The sequence below is a fragment of the Haliotis cracherodii genome, unplaced genomic scaffold, assembly GCF_022045235.1.
Source record: "Haliotis cracherodii isolate W230 unplaced genomic scaffold, xgHalCrac1.p SCAF_23, whole genome shotgun sequence".
In the NCBI taxonomy this organism is placed as follows: domain Eukaryota; kingdom Metazoa; phylum Mollusca; class Gastropoda; order Lepetellida; family Haliotidae; genus Haliotis; species Haliotis cracherodii.
Window position 1 is genome coordinate 3,456,357 of NW_027266279.1, and position 14,898 is coordinate 3,471,254.

General features: G+C 40.8%; 6 protein-coding genes across 6 annotated transcripts; all 6 read right to left on the reverse strand.

The window, feature by feature from the left end:
- Positions 1 to 511: 511 nt before the first annotated feature.
- Positions 512 to 925, reverse strand: LOC139471933 (treponemal membrane protein B-like). The gene has a single exon (XM_071254442.1). The coding sequence runs from the start codon at positions 923 to 925 to the stop codon at positions 512 to 514; it is 414 nt and encodes a 137-aa protein (XP_071110543.1).
- A 2,040-nt stretch (positions 926 to 2,965) lies between these two features.
- LOC139471934 (treponemal membrane protein B-like) lies at positions 2,966 to 3,379 on the reverse strand. Its single transcript, XM_071254443.1, has one exon. It carries the CDS (start codon positions 3,377 to 3,379, stop codon positions 2,966 to 2,968), a length of 414 nt encoding a protein of 137 aa, XP_071110544.1.
- A 2,040-nt stretch (positions 3,380 to 5,419) lies between these two features.
- On the reverse strand, positions 5,420 to 5,833 carry LOC139471935 (treponemal membrane protein B-like). Its single transcript, XM_071254444.1, has one exon. It carries the CDS (start codon positions 5,831 to 5,833, stop codon positions 5,420 to 5,422), a length of 414 nt encoding a protein of 137 aa, XP_071110545.1.
- Positions 5,834 to 7,873: 2,040 nt separating this feature from the next.
- On the reverse strand, positions 7,874 to 8,287 carry LOC139471936 (treponemal membrane protein B-like). The gene has a single exon (XM_071254445.1). The coding sequence runs from the start codon at positions 8,285 to 8,287 to the stop codon at positions 7,874 to 7,876; it is 414 nt and encodes a 137-aa protein (XP_071110546.1).
- A 2,040-nt stretch (positions 8,288 to 10,327) lies between these two features.
- LOC139471937 (treponemal membrane protein B-like) lies at positions 10,328 to 10,741 on the reverse strand. The gene has a single exon (XM_071254446.1). It carries the CDS (start codon positions 10,739 to 10,741, stop codon positions 10,328 to 10,330), a length of 414 nt encoding a protein of 137 aa, XP_071110547.1.
- Positions 10,742 to 12,790: 2,049 nt separating this feature from the next.
- LOC139471938 (treponemal membrane protein B-like) lies at positions 12,791 to 13,246 on the reverse strand. Its single transcript, XM_071254447.1, has one exon. The coding sequence runs from the start codon at positions 13,244 to 13,246 to the stop codon at positions 12,791 to 12,793; it is 456 nt and encodes a 151-aa protein (XP_071110548.1).
- Positions 13,247 to 14,898: the final 1,652 nt, after the last annotated feature.

Here is a 14,898-nt window from a genome sequence, read left to right on the forward strand (position 1 = left end):
AGAGTTCTGTTTTTGACGCATACACAGTGAAGACAAAATGTTGAAATACATTAAAAGCAAAATGTTCTCATAGGATAGATATAAAGGTATTTTGCAATTATCAACGGAATCTGTTAAGCTAATTCTAGAGACGATGTGTATGATTTCACTACATGAAACTGATATATACCATGTATTTACAATTCTCTTTCCGACAACACAGTCAAGTCAAGAAGTGAATTATTTGCAATGTTTAATTGTAAATTACCTTTTGTATTAGGAGGATTCATATGCCAACAATGGTACTAAAACTAACTCTCGCTGCAGCTGTTTTTGTAATAAACAGGATACGGTTCTCTGTATGTGCGTTTGTATTATACATCATGTACCACATAGGAGATATGTGTTTCTTCTTTAAATTTGCAGGTAAGCAGTAAGTAGATACAAAGTCGAAAAGACATATTCATTTCATGGTTTTATTTGAAGTCGTTTCTCAAAGTTGGCATTGAATAGTGTGGTGTAGCCAACGAGGCTATGACAACGATGACATCAAATGTCCAACATTTGATAGAAATGTGAAGAGCCTGTTGAGTTTAACCATGGTGGCCACCGCCTCCATGGCCACCTCCTCCATGGCCGCCGCCACCGTGACCACCGCCGCCGCCGCCGCCACCATGACCACCTCCGTGGCCGCCACCTCCATGTCCTCCGCCACCATGACCCCCACCACCTTTGCCGCCTCCTCCGTGGCCGCCACCCCCTTTGCCACCGCCTCCTTTTCCGCCACCTCCTCCGTGGCCGCCACCTCCTTTGCCACCGCCTCCTTTGCCACCACCTCCTTTGCCACCGCCTCCTTTGCCACCGCCTCCTTTGCCACCGCCTCCCTTTCCACCGCCTCCATGTCCTCCTCCGCCTCCTTTGCCGCCACCCCCTCCGTGGCCACCATAGGCAGAGCCAAAGAAGGCTGTGAACACTAGAAAGGAGAACAGTGCATCTGTAGTTAAATGTCTTTAAAGAACAACGCAAGAATATAGTTTTCAACCTCATAATGTTGCCAATTACCTTTTGTACGCTCTTTAGGTCACGTTGTTGTAGAAAATACGCAATGAATTAAAAGATAAGTGAATTTATCAGTCCACATTTCAATAGAACTCACACAGCTCACGTTTGAAAGGTTGAACTTACCCAAGGCCACAACGAGTGCAATTTTATAGAGCTGCATCTTCACAGTTACGTCTATCCACAGTAGAATAAACGGTGTGAATGACCATATAGCAAATACACAAGGCCTTTTATACAAATGGATAAGGAAATCAGGACACTATGAATCGAAATACTCCCAATGGAGAAAGAAAGAGAACAAGTTCTATTTTGACTTTTTCCTTAACATGTATTTGTAAACTAACACCAGATTATATAATATCACCTTGGCATTGGAGAGTTTCATTCTTTATTATTTACGTCTTCCTGAATAACCATCAAAACCTGCTGTGCATTTGTTACGTAAGGTGGCGCCCCTTGGATGTTTCTCTGTTGGATTAAATGCAAGGTGCACTGACTCATCCAATGAATTCAAAGCAAATATGACATACAAAACAATGAATGGACAGATGTCTATAAAATGCAAGAACAATGATTAGCTGTTAATATCCTGTTACTATAGGTTTCGTTATGCAGTTTCTTGGTCCCATCAATGACTATTGTAAAAGACGTATATCTGAAATGAGCAAAGAGTAGATACTGCATGCTTTTCATTTGATGAAAATACACCGATATTTATGGAATTACAACACGTACTACATGCCTCCATCGCCTTATATGCTGCTCGTAGCACCACACATACACACACTGCAAGTAATATCTACTCAATAATGGACACAGAAGTGACCGTGTAGCCACTTATACACGAGATATTTACACCTTTCTGAGAAGCGTAGGGATACAATAGGGCTACAGTCTGAAAGCAGAATATGAGACCGCTCCATGTCACACATCTGAGTTGCTTTGTTCAAAGCAGTTAAAAGAAAGCTAGACAATTAATTCAACTATTGTAGTCTGCATGTTTAAAATATTTCTTTGAGCTCTTTCCACACGATCGAAATCGCCTACCAATATATGCTGACCGCTGTAACCTGTAAGGAGCATACTATCTCCATTTGACTCAGCAATACAGTAAACTAAATGTAATGTCAACGGTATTACATTTAAGAAGGAGTGCTAAATGACATCCTATTATGGTGTGCGGATAGTGTATCAATGCAGTTAGCACACTGATAGTCAAATGGACAGGTGTGAAGTTAATTAGGTATGGTATATTGCTACTTTAATACTATTGTAATTCTCCACAAGGTCAAAACTGCTAAAATGCAGAAACGTCTAAAAGTGGACAAGAACAAGGTAGATGTGAAGCATTTGGGGACGATTATGTAGTGTTGAAAATTCTTTAAATCTTGAGACAAAACATATTAGAGGGGAAGAGTTCTGTTTTTGACGCATACACAGTGAAGACAAAATGTTGAAATACATTAAAAGCAAAATGTTCTCATAGCTTAGATATAAAGGTATTTTGCAATTATCAACGGAATCTGTTAAGCTAATTCTAGAGACGATGTGTATGATTTCACTACATGAAACTGATATATACCATGTATTTACAATTCTCTTTCCGACAACACAGTCAAGTCAAGAAGTGAATTATTTGCAATGTTTAATTGTAAATTACCTTTTGTATTAGGAGGATTCATATGCCAACAATGGTACTAAAACTAACCCTCGCTGCAGCTGTTTTTGAAATCAACAGGATACGGTTCTCCGTATGTGCTTTTGTATTATACATCATGTACCACATAGGAGATATGTGTTTCTTCTTTAAATTTGCAGGTAAGCAGTAAGTAGATACAAAGTCGAAAAGACATATTCATTTCATGGTTTTATTTGAAGTCGTTTCTCAAAGTTGGCATTGAATAGTGTGGTGTAGCCAACGAGGCTATGACAACGATGACATCAAATGTCCAACATTTGATGGAAATGTAAAGAGCCTGTTGAGTTTAACCATGGTGGCCACCGCCTCCATGGCCACCTCCTCCATGGCCGCCGCCACCGTGACCACCGCCGCCTCCGCCGCCACCATGACCACCTCCGTGGCCGCCACCTCCATGTCCGCCGCCACCATGACCCCCACCACCTTTGCCGCCTCCTCCGTGGCCGCCACCCCCTTTGCCACCGCCTCCTTTTCCGCCACCTCCTCCGTGGCCGCCACCTCCTTTGCCACCGCCTCCTTTGCCACCACCTCCTTTGCCACCACCTCCTTTGCCACCGCCTCCTTTGCCACCGCCTCCCTTTCCACCGCCTCCATGTCCTCCTCCGCCTCCTTTGCCGCCACCCCCTCCGTGGCCACCATAGGCAGAGCCAAAGAAGGCTGTGAACACTAGAAAGGAGAACAGTGCATCTGTAGTTAAATGTCTTTAAAGAACAACGCAAGAATATAGTTTTCAACCTCATAATGTTGCCAATTACCTTTTGTACACTCTTTAAGTCACGTTGTTGTAGAAAATACGCAATGAATTAAAAGATAAGTGAATTTATCAGTCCACATTTCAATAGAACTCACACAGCTCACGTTTGAAAGGTTGAACTTACCCAAGGCCACAACGAGTGCAATTTTATAGAGCTGCATCTTCACAGTTACGTCTATCCACAGTAGAATAAACGGTGTGAATGACCATATAGCAAATACACAAGGCCTTTTATACAAATGGATAAGGAAATCAGGACACTATGAATCGAAATACTCCCAATGGAGAAAGAAAGAGAACAAGTTCTAATTTGACTTTTTCCTTAACATGTATTTGTAAACTAACACCAGATTATATAATATCACCTTGGCATTGGAGAGTTTCATTCTTTTTTATTTACGTCTTCCTGAATAACCATCAAAACCTGCTGTGCATTTGTTACGTAAGGTGGCGCCCCTTGGATGTTTCTCTGTTGGATTAAATGCAAGGTGCACTGACTCATCCAATGAATTCAAAGCAAATATGACATACAAAAAAATGAATGGACAGATGTCTATAAAATGCAAGAACAATGATTAGCTGTTAATATCCTGTTACTATAGGTTTCGTTATGCAGTTTCTTGGTCCCATCAATGACTATTGTAAAAGACGTATATCTGAAATGAACAAACAGTAGATACTGCATGCTTTTCATTTGATGAAAATACACCGATATTTATGGAATTACAACACGTACTACATGTCTCCATCGCCTTATATGCTGCTCGTAGCACCACACATACACACACTGCAAGTAATATCTACTCAATAATGGACACAGAAGTGACCGTGTAGCCACTTATACACGAGATATTTACACCTTTCTGAGAAGCGTAGGGATACAATAGGGCTACAGTCTGAAAGCAGAATATGAGACCGCTCCATGTCACACATCTGAGTTGCTTTGTTCAAAGCAGTTAAAAGAAAGCTAGACAATTAATTCAACTATTGTAGTCTGCATGTTTCAAATATTTCTTTGAGCTCTTTCCACACGATCGAAATCGCCTACCAATATATGCTGACCGCTGTAACCTGTAAGGAGCATACTATCTCCATTTGACTCAGCAATACAGTAAACTAAATGTAATGTCAACGGTATTACATTTAAGAAGGAGTGCTAAATGACATCCTATTATGGTGTGCGGATAGTGTATCAATGCAGTTAGCACACTGATAGTCAAATGGACAGGTGTGAAGTTAATTAGGTATGGTATGTTGCTACTTTAATACTATTGTAATTCTCCACAAGGTCAAAACTGCTAAAATGCAGAAACGTCTAAAAGTGGACAAGAACAAGGCAGATGTGAAGCATTTGGGGACGATTATGTAGGGTTGAAAATTCTTTAAATCTTGAGACAAAACATATTAGAGGGGAAGAGTTCTGTTTTTGACGCATACACAGTGAAGACAAAATGTTGAAATACATTAAAAGCAAAATGTTCTCATAGCTTAGATATAAAGGTATTTTGCAATTATCAACGGAATCTGTTAAGCTAATTCTAGAGACGATGTGTATGATTTCACTAGTGGAAACTGATATATACCATGTATTTACAATTCTCTTTCCGACAACACAGTCAAGTCAAGAAGTGAATTATTTGCAATGTTTAATTGTAAATTACCTTTTGTATTAGGAGGATTCATATGCCAACAATGGTACTAAAACTAACTCTCGCTGCAGCTGTTTTTGTAATAAACAGGATACGGTTCTCTGTATGTGCGTTTGTATTATACATCATGTACCACATAGGAGATATGTGTTTCTTCTTTAAATTTGCAGGTAAGCAGTAAGTAGATACAAAGTCGAAAAGACATATTCATTTCATGGTTTTATTTGAAGTTGTTTCTCAAAGTTGGCATTGAATAGTGTGGTGTAGCCAACGAGGCTATGACAACGATGACATCAAATGTCCAACATTTGATAGAAATGTGAAGAGCCTGTTGAGTTTAACCATGGTGGCCACCGCCTCCATGGCCACCTCCTCCATGGCCGCCGCCACCGTGACCACCGCCGCCGCCGCCGCCACCATGACCACCTCCGTGGCCGCCACCTCCATGTCCGCCGCCACCATGACCCCCACCACCTTTGCCGCCTCCTCCGTGGCCGCCACCCCCTTTGCCACCGCCTCCTTTTCCGCCACCTCCTCCGTGGCCGCCACCTCCTTTGCCACCGCCTCCTTTGCCACCACCTCCTTTGCCACCGCCTCCTTTGCCACCGCCTCCTTTGCCACCGCCTCCCTTTCCACCGCCTCCATGTCCTCCTCCGCCTCCTTTGCCGCCACCCCCTCCGTGGCCACCATAGGCAGAGCCAAAGAAGGCTGTGAACACTAGAAAGGAGAACAGTGCATCTGTAGTTAAATGTCTTTAAAGAACAACGCAAGAATATAGTTTTCAACCTCATAATGTTGCCAATTACCTTTTGTACGCTCTTTAAGTCACGTTGTTGTAGAAAATACGCAATGAATTAAAAGATAAGTGAATTTATCAGTCCACATTTCAATAGAACTCACACAGCTCACGTTTGAAAGGTTGAACTTACCCAAGGCCACAACGAGTGCAATTTTATAGAGCTGCATCTTCACAGTTACGTCTATCCACAGTAGAATAAACGGTGTGAATGACCATATAGCGAATACACAAGGCCTTTTATACAAATGGATAAGGAAATCAGGACACTATGAATCGAAATACTCCCAATGGAGAAAGAAAGAGAACAAGTTCTATTTTGACTTTTTCCTTAACATGTATTTGTAAACTAACACCAGATTATATAATATCACCTTGGCATTGGAGAGTTTCATTCTTTTTTATTTACGTCTTCCTGAATAACCATCAAAACCTGCTGTGCATTTGTTACGTAAGGTGGCGCCCCTTGGATGTTTCTCTGTTGGATTAAATGCAAGGTGCACTGACTCATCCAATGAATTCAAAGCAAATATGACATACAAAAAAATGAATGGACAGATGTCTATAAAATGCAAGAACAATGATTAGCTGTTAATATCCTGTTACTATAGGTTTCGTTATGCAGTTTCTTGGTCCCATCAATGACTATTGTAAAAGACGTATATCTGAAATGAGCAAACAGTAGATACTGCATGCTTTTCATTTGATGAAAATACACCGATATTTATGGAATTACAACACGTACTACATGCCTCCATCGCCTTATATGCTACTCGTAGCACCACACATACACATACTGTAAGTAATATCTACTCAATAATGGACACAGAAGTGACCGTGTAGCCACTTATACACGAGATATTTACACCTTTCTGAGAAGCGTAGGGATACAATAGGGCTACAGTCTGAAAGCAGAATATGAGACCGCTCCATGTCACACATCTGAGTTGCTTTGTTCAAAGCAGTTAAAAGAAAGCTAGACAATTAATTCAACTATTGTAGTCTGCATGTTTCAAATATTTCTTTGAGCTCTTTCCACACGATCGAAATCGCCTACCAATATATGCTGACCGCTGTAACCTGTAAGGAGCATTCTATCTCCATTTGACTCAGCAATACAGTAAACTAAATGTAATGTCAACGGTATTACATTTAAGAAGGAGTGCTAAATGACATCCTATTATGGTGTGCGGATAGTGTATCAATGCAGTTAGCACACTGATAGTCAAATGGACAGGTGTGAAGTTAATTAGGTATGGTATGTTGCTACTTTAATACTATTGTAATTCTCCACAAGGTCAAAACTGCTAAAATGCAGAAACGTCTAAAAGTGGACAAGAACAAGGCAGATGTGAAGCATTTGGGGACGATTATGTAGGGTTGAAAATTCTTTAAATCTTGAGACAAAACATATTAGAGGGGAAGAGTTCTGTTTTTGACGCATACACAGTGAAGACAAAATGTTGAAATACATTAAAAGCAAAATGTTCTCATAGCTTAGATATAAAGGTATTTTGCAATTATCAACGGAATGTGTTAAGCTAATTCTAGAGACGATGTGTATGATTTCACTAGTGGAAACTGATATATACCATGTATTTACAATTCTCTTTCCGACAACACAGTCAAGTCAAGAAGTGAATTATTTGCAATGTTTAATTGTAAATTACCTTTTGTATTAGGAGGATTCATATGCCAACAATGGTACTAAAACTAACTCTCGCTGCAGCTGTTTTTGTAATAAACAGGATACGGTTCTCTGTATGTGCGTTTGTATTATACATCATGTACCACATAGGAGATATGTGTTTCTTCTTTAAATTTGCAGGTAAGCAGTAAGTAGATACAAAGTCGAAAAGACATATTCATTTCATGGTTTTATTTGAAGTCGTTTCTCAAAGTTGGCATTGAATAGTGTGGTGTAGCCAACGAGGCTATGACAACGATGACATCAAATGTCCAACATTTGATAGAAATGTGAAGAGCCTGTTGAGTTTAACCATGGTGGCCACCGCCTCCATGGCCACCTCCTCCATGGCCGCCGCCACCGTGACCACCGCCGCCGCCTCCGCCACCATGACCACCTCCGTGGCCGCCACCTCCATGTCCGCCGCCACCATGACCCCCACCACCTTTGCCGCCTCCTCCGTGGCCGCCACCCCCTTTGCCACCGCCTCCTTTTCCGCCACCTCCTCCGTGGCCGCCACCTCCTTTGCCACCGCCTCCTTTGCCACCACCTCCTTTGCCACCGCCTCCTTTGCCACCGCCTCCTTTGCCACCGCCTCCCTTTCCACCGCCTCCATGTCCTCCTCCGCCTCCTTTGCCGCCACCCCCTCCGTGGCCACCATAGGCAGAGCCAAAGAAGGCTGTGAACACTAGAAAGGAGAACAGTGCATCTGTAGTTAAATGTCTTTAAAGAACAACGCAAGAATATAGTTTTCAACCTCATAATGTTGCCAATTACCTTTTGTACACTCTTTAAGTCACGTTGTTGTAGAAAATACGCAATGAATTAAAAGATAAGTGAATTTATCAGTCCACATTTCAATAGAACTCACACAGCTCACGTTTGAAAGGTTGAACTTACCCAAGGCCACAACGAGTGCAATTTTATAGAGCTGCATCTTCACAGTTACGTCTATCCACAGTAGAATAAACGGTGTGAATGACCATATAGCAAATACACAAGGCCTTTTATACAAATGGATAAGGAAATCAGGACACTATGAATCGAAATACTCCCAATGGAGAAAGAAAGAGAACAAGTTCTAATTTGACTTTTTCCTTAACATGTATTTGTAAACTAACACCAGATTATATAATATCACCTTGGCATTGGAGAGTTTCATTCTTTATTATTTACGTCTTCCTGAATAACCATCAAAACCTGCTGTGCATTTGTTACGTAAGGTGGCGCCCCTTGGATGTTTCTCTGTTGGATTAAATGCAAGGTGCACTGACTCATCCAATGAATTCAAAGCAAATATGACATACAAAAAAATGAATGGACAGATGTCTATAAAATGCAAGAACAATGATTAGCTGTTAATATCCTGTTACTATAGGTTTCGTTATGCAGTTTCTTGGTCCCATCAATGACTATTGTAAAAGACGTATATCTGAAATGAACAAACAGTAGATACTGCATGCTTTTCATTTGATGAAAATACACCGATATTTATGGAATTACAACACGTACTACATGTCTCCATCGCCTTATATGCTGCTCGTAGCACCACACATACACACACTGCAAGTAATATCTACTCAATAATGGACACAGAAGTGACCGTGTAGCCACTTATACACGAGATATTTACACCTTTCTGAGAAGCGTAGGGATACAATAGGGCTACAGTCTGAAAGCAGAATATGAGACCGCTCCATGTCACACATCTGAGTTGCTTTGTTCAAAACAGTTAAAAGAAAGCTAGACAATTAATTCAACTATTGTAGTCTGCATGTTTAAAATATTTCTTTGAGCTCTTTCCACACGATCGAAATCGCCTACCAATATATGCTGACCGCTGTAACCTGTAAGGAGCATACTATCTCCATTTGACTCAGCAATACAGTAAACTAAATGTAATGTCAACGGTATTACATTTAAGAAGGAGTGCTAAATGACATCCTATTATGGTGTGCGGATAGTGTATCAATGCAGTTAGCACACTGATAGTCAAATGGACAGGTGTGAAGTTAATTAGGTATGGTATGTTGCTACTTTAATACTATTGTAATTCTCCACAAGGTCAAAACTGCTAAAATGCAGAAAATTCTAAAAGTGGACAAGAACAAGGTAGATGTGAAGCATTTGGGGACGATTATGTAGGGTTGAAAATTCTTTAAATCTTGAGACAAAACATATTAGAGGGGAAGAGTTCTGTTTTTGACGCATACACAGTGAAGACAAAATGTTGAAATACATTAAAAGCAAAATGTTCTCATAGCTTAGATATAAAGGTATTTTGCAATTATCAACGGAATCTGTTAAGCTAATTCTAGAGACGATGTGTATGATTTCACTAGTGGAAACTGATATATACCATGTATTTACAATTCTCTTTCCGACAACACAGTCAAGTCAAGAAGTGAATTATTTGCAATGTTTAATTGTAAATTACCTTTTGTATTAGGAGGATTCATATGCCAACAATGGTACTAAAACTAACTCTCGCTGCAGCTGTTTTTGTAATAAACAGGATACGGTTCTCTGTATGTGCGTTTGTATTATACATCATGTACCACATAGGAGATATGTGTTTCTTCTTTAAATTTGCAGGTAAGCAGTAAGTAGATACAAAGTCGAAAAGACATATTCATTTCATGGTTTTATTTGAAGTCGTTTCTCAAAGTTGGCATTGAATAGTGTGGTGTAGCCAACGAGGCTATGACAACGATGACATCAAATGTCCAACATTTGATAGAAATGTGAAGAGCCTGTTGAGTTTAACCATGGTGGCCACCGCCTCCATGGCCACCTCCTCCATGGCCGCCGCCACCGTGACCACCGCCGCCGCCGCCGCCACCATGACCACCTCCGTGGCCGCCACCTCCATGTCCGCCGCCACCATGACCCCCACCACCTTTGCCGCCTCCTCCGTGGCCGCCACCCCCTTTGCCACCGCCTCCTTTTCCGCCACCTCCTCCGTGGCCGCCACCTCCTTTGCCACCGCCTCCTTTGCCACCACCTCCTTTGCCACCGCCTCCTTTGCCACCGCCTCCTTTGCCACCGCCTCCCTTTCCACCGCCTCCATGTCCTCCTCCGCCTCCTTTGCCGCCACCCCCTCCGTGGCCACCATAGGCAGAGCCAAAGAAGGCTGTGAACACTAGAAAGGAGAACAGTGCATCTGTAGTTAAATGTCTTTAAAGAACAACGCAAGAATATAGTTTTCAACCTCATAATGTTGCCAATTACCTTTTGTACGCTCTTTAAGTCACGTTGTTGTAGAAAATACGCAATGAATTAAAAGATAAGTGAATTTATCAGTCCACATTTCAATAGAACTCGCACAGCTCACGTTTGAAAGGTTGAACTTACCCAAGGCCACAACGAGTGCAATTTTATAGAGCTGCATCTTCACAGTTACGTCTATCCACAGTAGAATAAACGGTGTGAATGATCATATAGCGAATACACAAGGCCTTTTATACAAATGGATAAGGAAATCAGGACACTATGAATCGAAATACTCCCAATGGAGAAAGAAAGAGAACAAGTTCTATTTTGACTTTTTCCTTAACATGTATTTGTAAACTAACACCAGATTATATAATATCACCTTGGCATTGGAGAGTTTCATTCTTTTTTATTTACGTCTTCCTGAATAACCATCAAAACCTGCTGTGCATTTGTTACGTAAGGTGGCGCCCCTTGGATGTTTCTCTGTTGGATTAAATGCAAGGTGCACTGACTCATCCAATGAATTCAAAGCAAATATGACATACAAAAAAATGAATGGACAGATGTCTATAAAATGCAAGAACAATGATTAGCTGTTAATATCCTGTTACTATAGGTTTCGTTATGCAGTTTCTTGGTCCCATCAATGACTATTGTAAAAGACGTATATCTGAAATGAGCAAACAGTAGATACTGCATGCTTTTCATTTGATGAAAATACACCGATATTTATGGAATTACAACACGTACTACATGCCTCCATCGCCTTATATGCTACTCGTAGCACCACACATACACATACTGTAAGTAATATCTACTCAATAATGGACACAGAAGTGACCGTGTAGCCACTTATACACGAGATATTTACACCTTTCTGAGAAGCGTAGGGATACAATAGGGCTACAGTCTGAAAGCAGAATATGAGACCGCTCCATGTCACACATCTGAGTTGCTTTGTTCAAAGCAGTTAAAAGAAAGCTAGACAATTAATTCAACTATTGTAGTCTGCATGTTTCAAATATTTCTTTGAGCTCTTTCCACACGATCGAAATCGCCTACCAATATATGCTGACCGCTGTAACCTGTAAGGAGCATTCTATCTCCATTTGACTCAGCAATACAGTAAACTAAATGTAATGTCAACGGTATTACATTTAAGAAGGAGTGCTAAATGACATCCTATTATGGTGTGCGGATAGTGTATCAATGCAGTTAGCACACTGATAGTCAAATGGACAGGTGTGAAGTTAATTAGGTATGGTATGTTGCTACTTTAATACTATTGTAATTCTCCACAAGGTCAAAACTGCTAAAATGCAGAAACGTCTAAAAGTGGACAAGAACAAGGCAGATGTGAAGCATTTGGGGACGATTATGTACAATGTAGGGTTGAAAATTCTTTAAATCTTGAGACAAAACATATTAGAGGGGAAGAGTTCTGTTTTTGACGCATACACAGTGAAGACAAAATGTTGAAATACATTAAAAGCAAAATGTTCTCATAGCTTAGATATAAAGGTATTTTGCAATTATCAACGGAATCTGTTAAGCTAATTCTAGAGACGATGTGTATGATTTCACTAGTGGAAACTGATATATACCATGTATTTACAATTCGCTTTCCGACAACACAGTCAAGTCAAGAAGTGAATTATTTGCAATGTTTAATTGTAAATTACCTTTTGTATTAGGAGGATTCATATGCCAACAATGGTACTAAAACTAACTCTCGCTGTGCAGCTGTTTTTGTAATAAACAGGATACTGTTCTCACTATGTGCGTTTGTATTATACATCATGTACCACATAGGAGATATGTGTTTCTTCTTTGAATTTGCAGGTAAGCAGTAAGTAGATACAAAGTTGAAAAGACATATTCATTTCATGGTTTTATTTGAAGTCGTTTCTCAAAGTTGACATTGAATAGTGTGGTGTAGCCAACGAGGCTATGACAACGATGACATCAAATGTCCAGCATTTGATAGAAATGTGAAGAGCCTGTTGAGTTTAACCATGGTGGCCACCTCCTCCATGGCCACCTCCTCCATGGCCGCCGCCACCGTGACCACCTCCGTGGCCACCACCACCGTGACCACCGCCACCGCCGCCGCCACCATGACCACCTCCGTGGCCGCCACCTCCATGTCCGCCGCCACCATGACCCCCACCACCTTTGCCGCCTCCTCCGTGGCCGCCACCCCCTTTGCCACCGCCTCCTTTTCCACCACCTCCTCCGTGGCCGCCACCTCCTTTGCCACCGCCTCCTTTGCCACCACCTCCTTTGCCACCGCCTCCTTTGCCACCGCCTCCTTTGCCACCGCCTCCTTTGCCACCGCCTCCCTTTCCACCGCCTCCATGTCCTCCTCCGCCTCCTTTGCCGCCACCCCCTCCGTGGCCACCATAGGCAGAGCCAAAGAAGGCTGTGAACACTAGAAAGGAGAACAGTGCATCTGTAGTTAAATGTCTTTAAAGAACAACGCAAGAATATAGTTTTCAACCTCATAATGTTGCCAATTACCTTTTGTACGCTCTTTAAGTCACGTTGTTGTAGAAAATACGCAATGAATTAAAAGATAAGTGAATTTATCAGTCCACATTTCAATAGAACTCACACAGCTCACGTTTGAAAGGTTGAACTTACCCAAGGCCACAACGAGTGCAATTTTATAGAGCTGCATCTTCACAGTTACGTCTATCCACAGTAGAATAAACGGTGTGAATGATCATATAGCGAATACACAAGGCCTTTTATACAAATGGATAAGGAAATCAGGACACTATGAATCGAAATACTCCCAATGGAGAAAGAAAGAGAACAAGTTCTATTTTGACTTTTTCCTTAACATGTATTTGTAAACTAACACCAGATTATATAATATCACCTTGGCATTGGAGAGTTTCATTCTTTTTTATTTACGTCTTCCTGAATAACCATCAAAACCTGCTGTGCATTTGTTACGTAAGGTGGCGCCCCTTGGATGTTTCTCTGTTGGATTAAATGCAAGGTGCACTGACTCATCCAATGAATTCAAAGCAAATATGACATACAAAAAAATGAATGGACAGATGTCTATAAAATGCAAGAACAATGATTAGCTGTTAATATCCTGTTACTATAGGTTTCGTTATGCAGTTTCTTGGTCCCATCAATGACTATTGTAAAAGACGTATATCTGAAATGAGCAAACAGTAGATACTGCATGCTTTTCATTTGATGAAAATACACCGATATTTATGGAATTACAACACGTACTACATGCCTCCATCGCCTTATATGCTACTCGTAGCACCACACATACACATACTGTAAGTAATATCTACTCAATAATGGACACAGAAGTGACCGTGTAGCCACTTATACACGAGATATTTACACCTTTCTGAGAAGCGTAGGGATACAATAGGGCTACAGTCTGAAAGCAGAATATGAGACCGCTCCATGTCACACATCTGAGTTGCTTTGTTCAAAGCAGTTAAAAGAAAGCTAGACAATTAATTCAACTATTGTAGTCTGCATGTTTCAAATATTTCTTTGAGCTCTTTCCACACGATCGAAATCGCCTACCAATATATGCTGACCGCTGTAACCTGTAAGGAGCATTCTATCTCCATTTGACTCAGCAATACAGTAAACTAAATGTAATGTCAACGGTATTACATTTAAGAAGGAGTGCTAAATGACATCCTATTATGGTGTGCGGATAGTGTATCAATGCAGTTAGCACACTGATAGTCAAATGGACAGGTGTGAAGTTAATTAGGTATGGTATGTTGCTACTTTAATACTTTTGTAATTCTCCACAAGGTCAAAACTGCTAAAATGCAGAAACGTCTAAAAGTGGACAAGAACAAGGCAGATGTGAAGCATTTGGGGACGATTATGTACAATGTAGGGTTGAAAATTCTTTAAATCTTGAGACAAAACATATTAGAGGGGAAGAGTTCTGTTTTTGACGCATACACAGTGAAGACAAAATGTTGAAATACATTAAAAGCAAAATGTTCTCATAGCTTAGATATAAAGGTATTTTGCAATTATCAACGGAATCTGTTA

Excerpts from the sequence above, each read along its gene's own strand:
- LOC139471933 (XM_071254442.1), bottom strand. The coding sequence starts at position 925 with ATGGTGGCCACGGAGGGGGTGGCGGCAAAGGAGGCGGAGGAGGACATG.
- LOC139471937 (XM_071254446.1), bottom strand. The coding sequence starts at position 10,741 with ATGGTGGCCACGGAGGGGGTGGCGGCAAAGGAGGCGGAGGAGGACATG.
- LOC139471938 (XM_071254447.1), bottom strand. The coding sequence starts at position 13,246 with ATGGTGGCCACGGAGGGGGTGGCGGCAAAGGAGGCGGAGGAGGACATG.
- LOC139471935 (XM_071254444.1), bottom strand. The coding sequence starts at position 5,833 with ATGGTGGCCACGGAGGGGGTGGCGGCAAAGGAGGCGGAGGAGGACATG.
- LOC139471934 (XM_071254443.1), bottom strand. The coding sequence starts at position 3,379 with ATGGTGGCCACGGAGGGGGTGGCGGCAAAGGAGGCGGAGGAGGACATG.
- LOC139471936 (XM_071254445.1), bottom strand. The coding sequence starts at position 8,287 with ATGGTGGCCACGGAGGGGGTGGCGGCAAAGGAGGCGGAGGAGGACATG.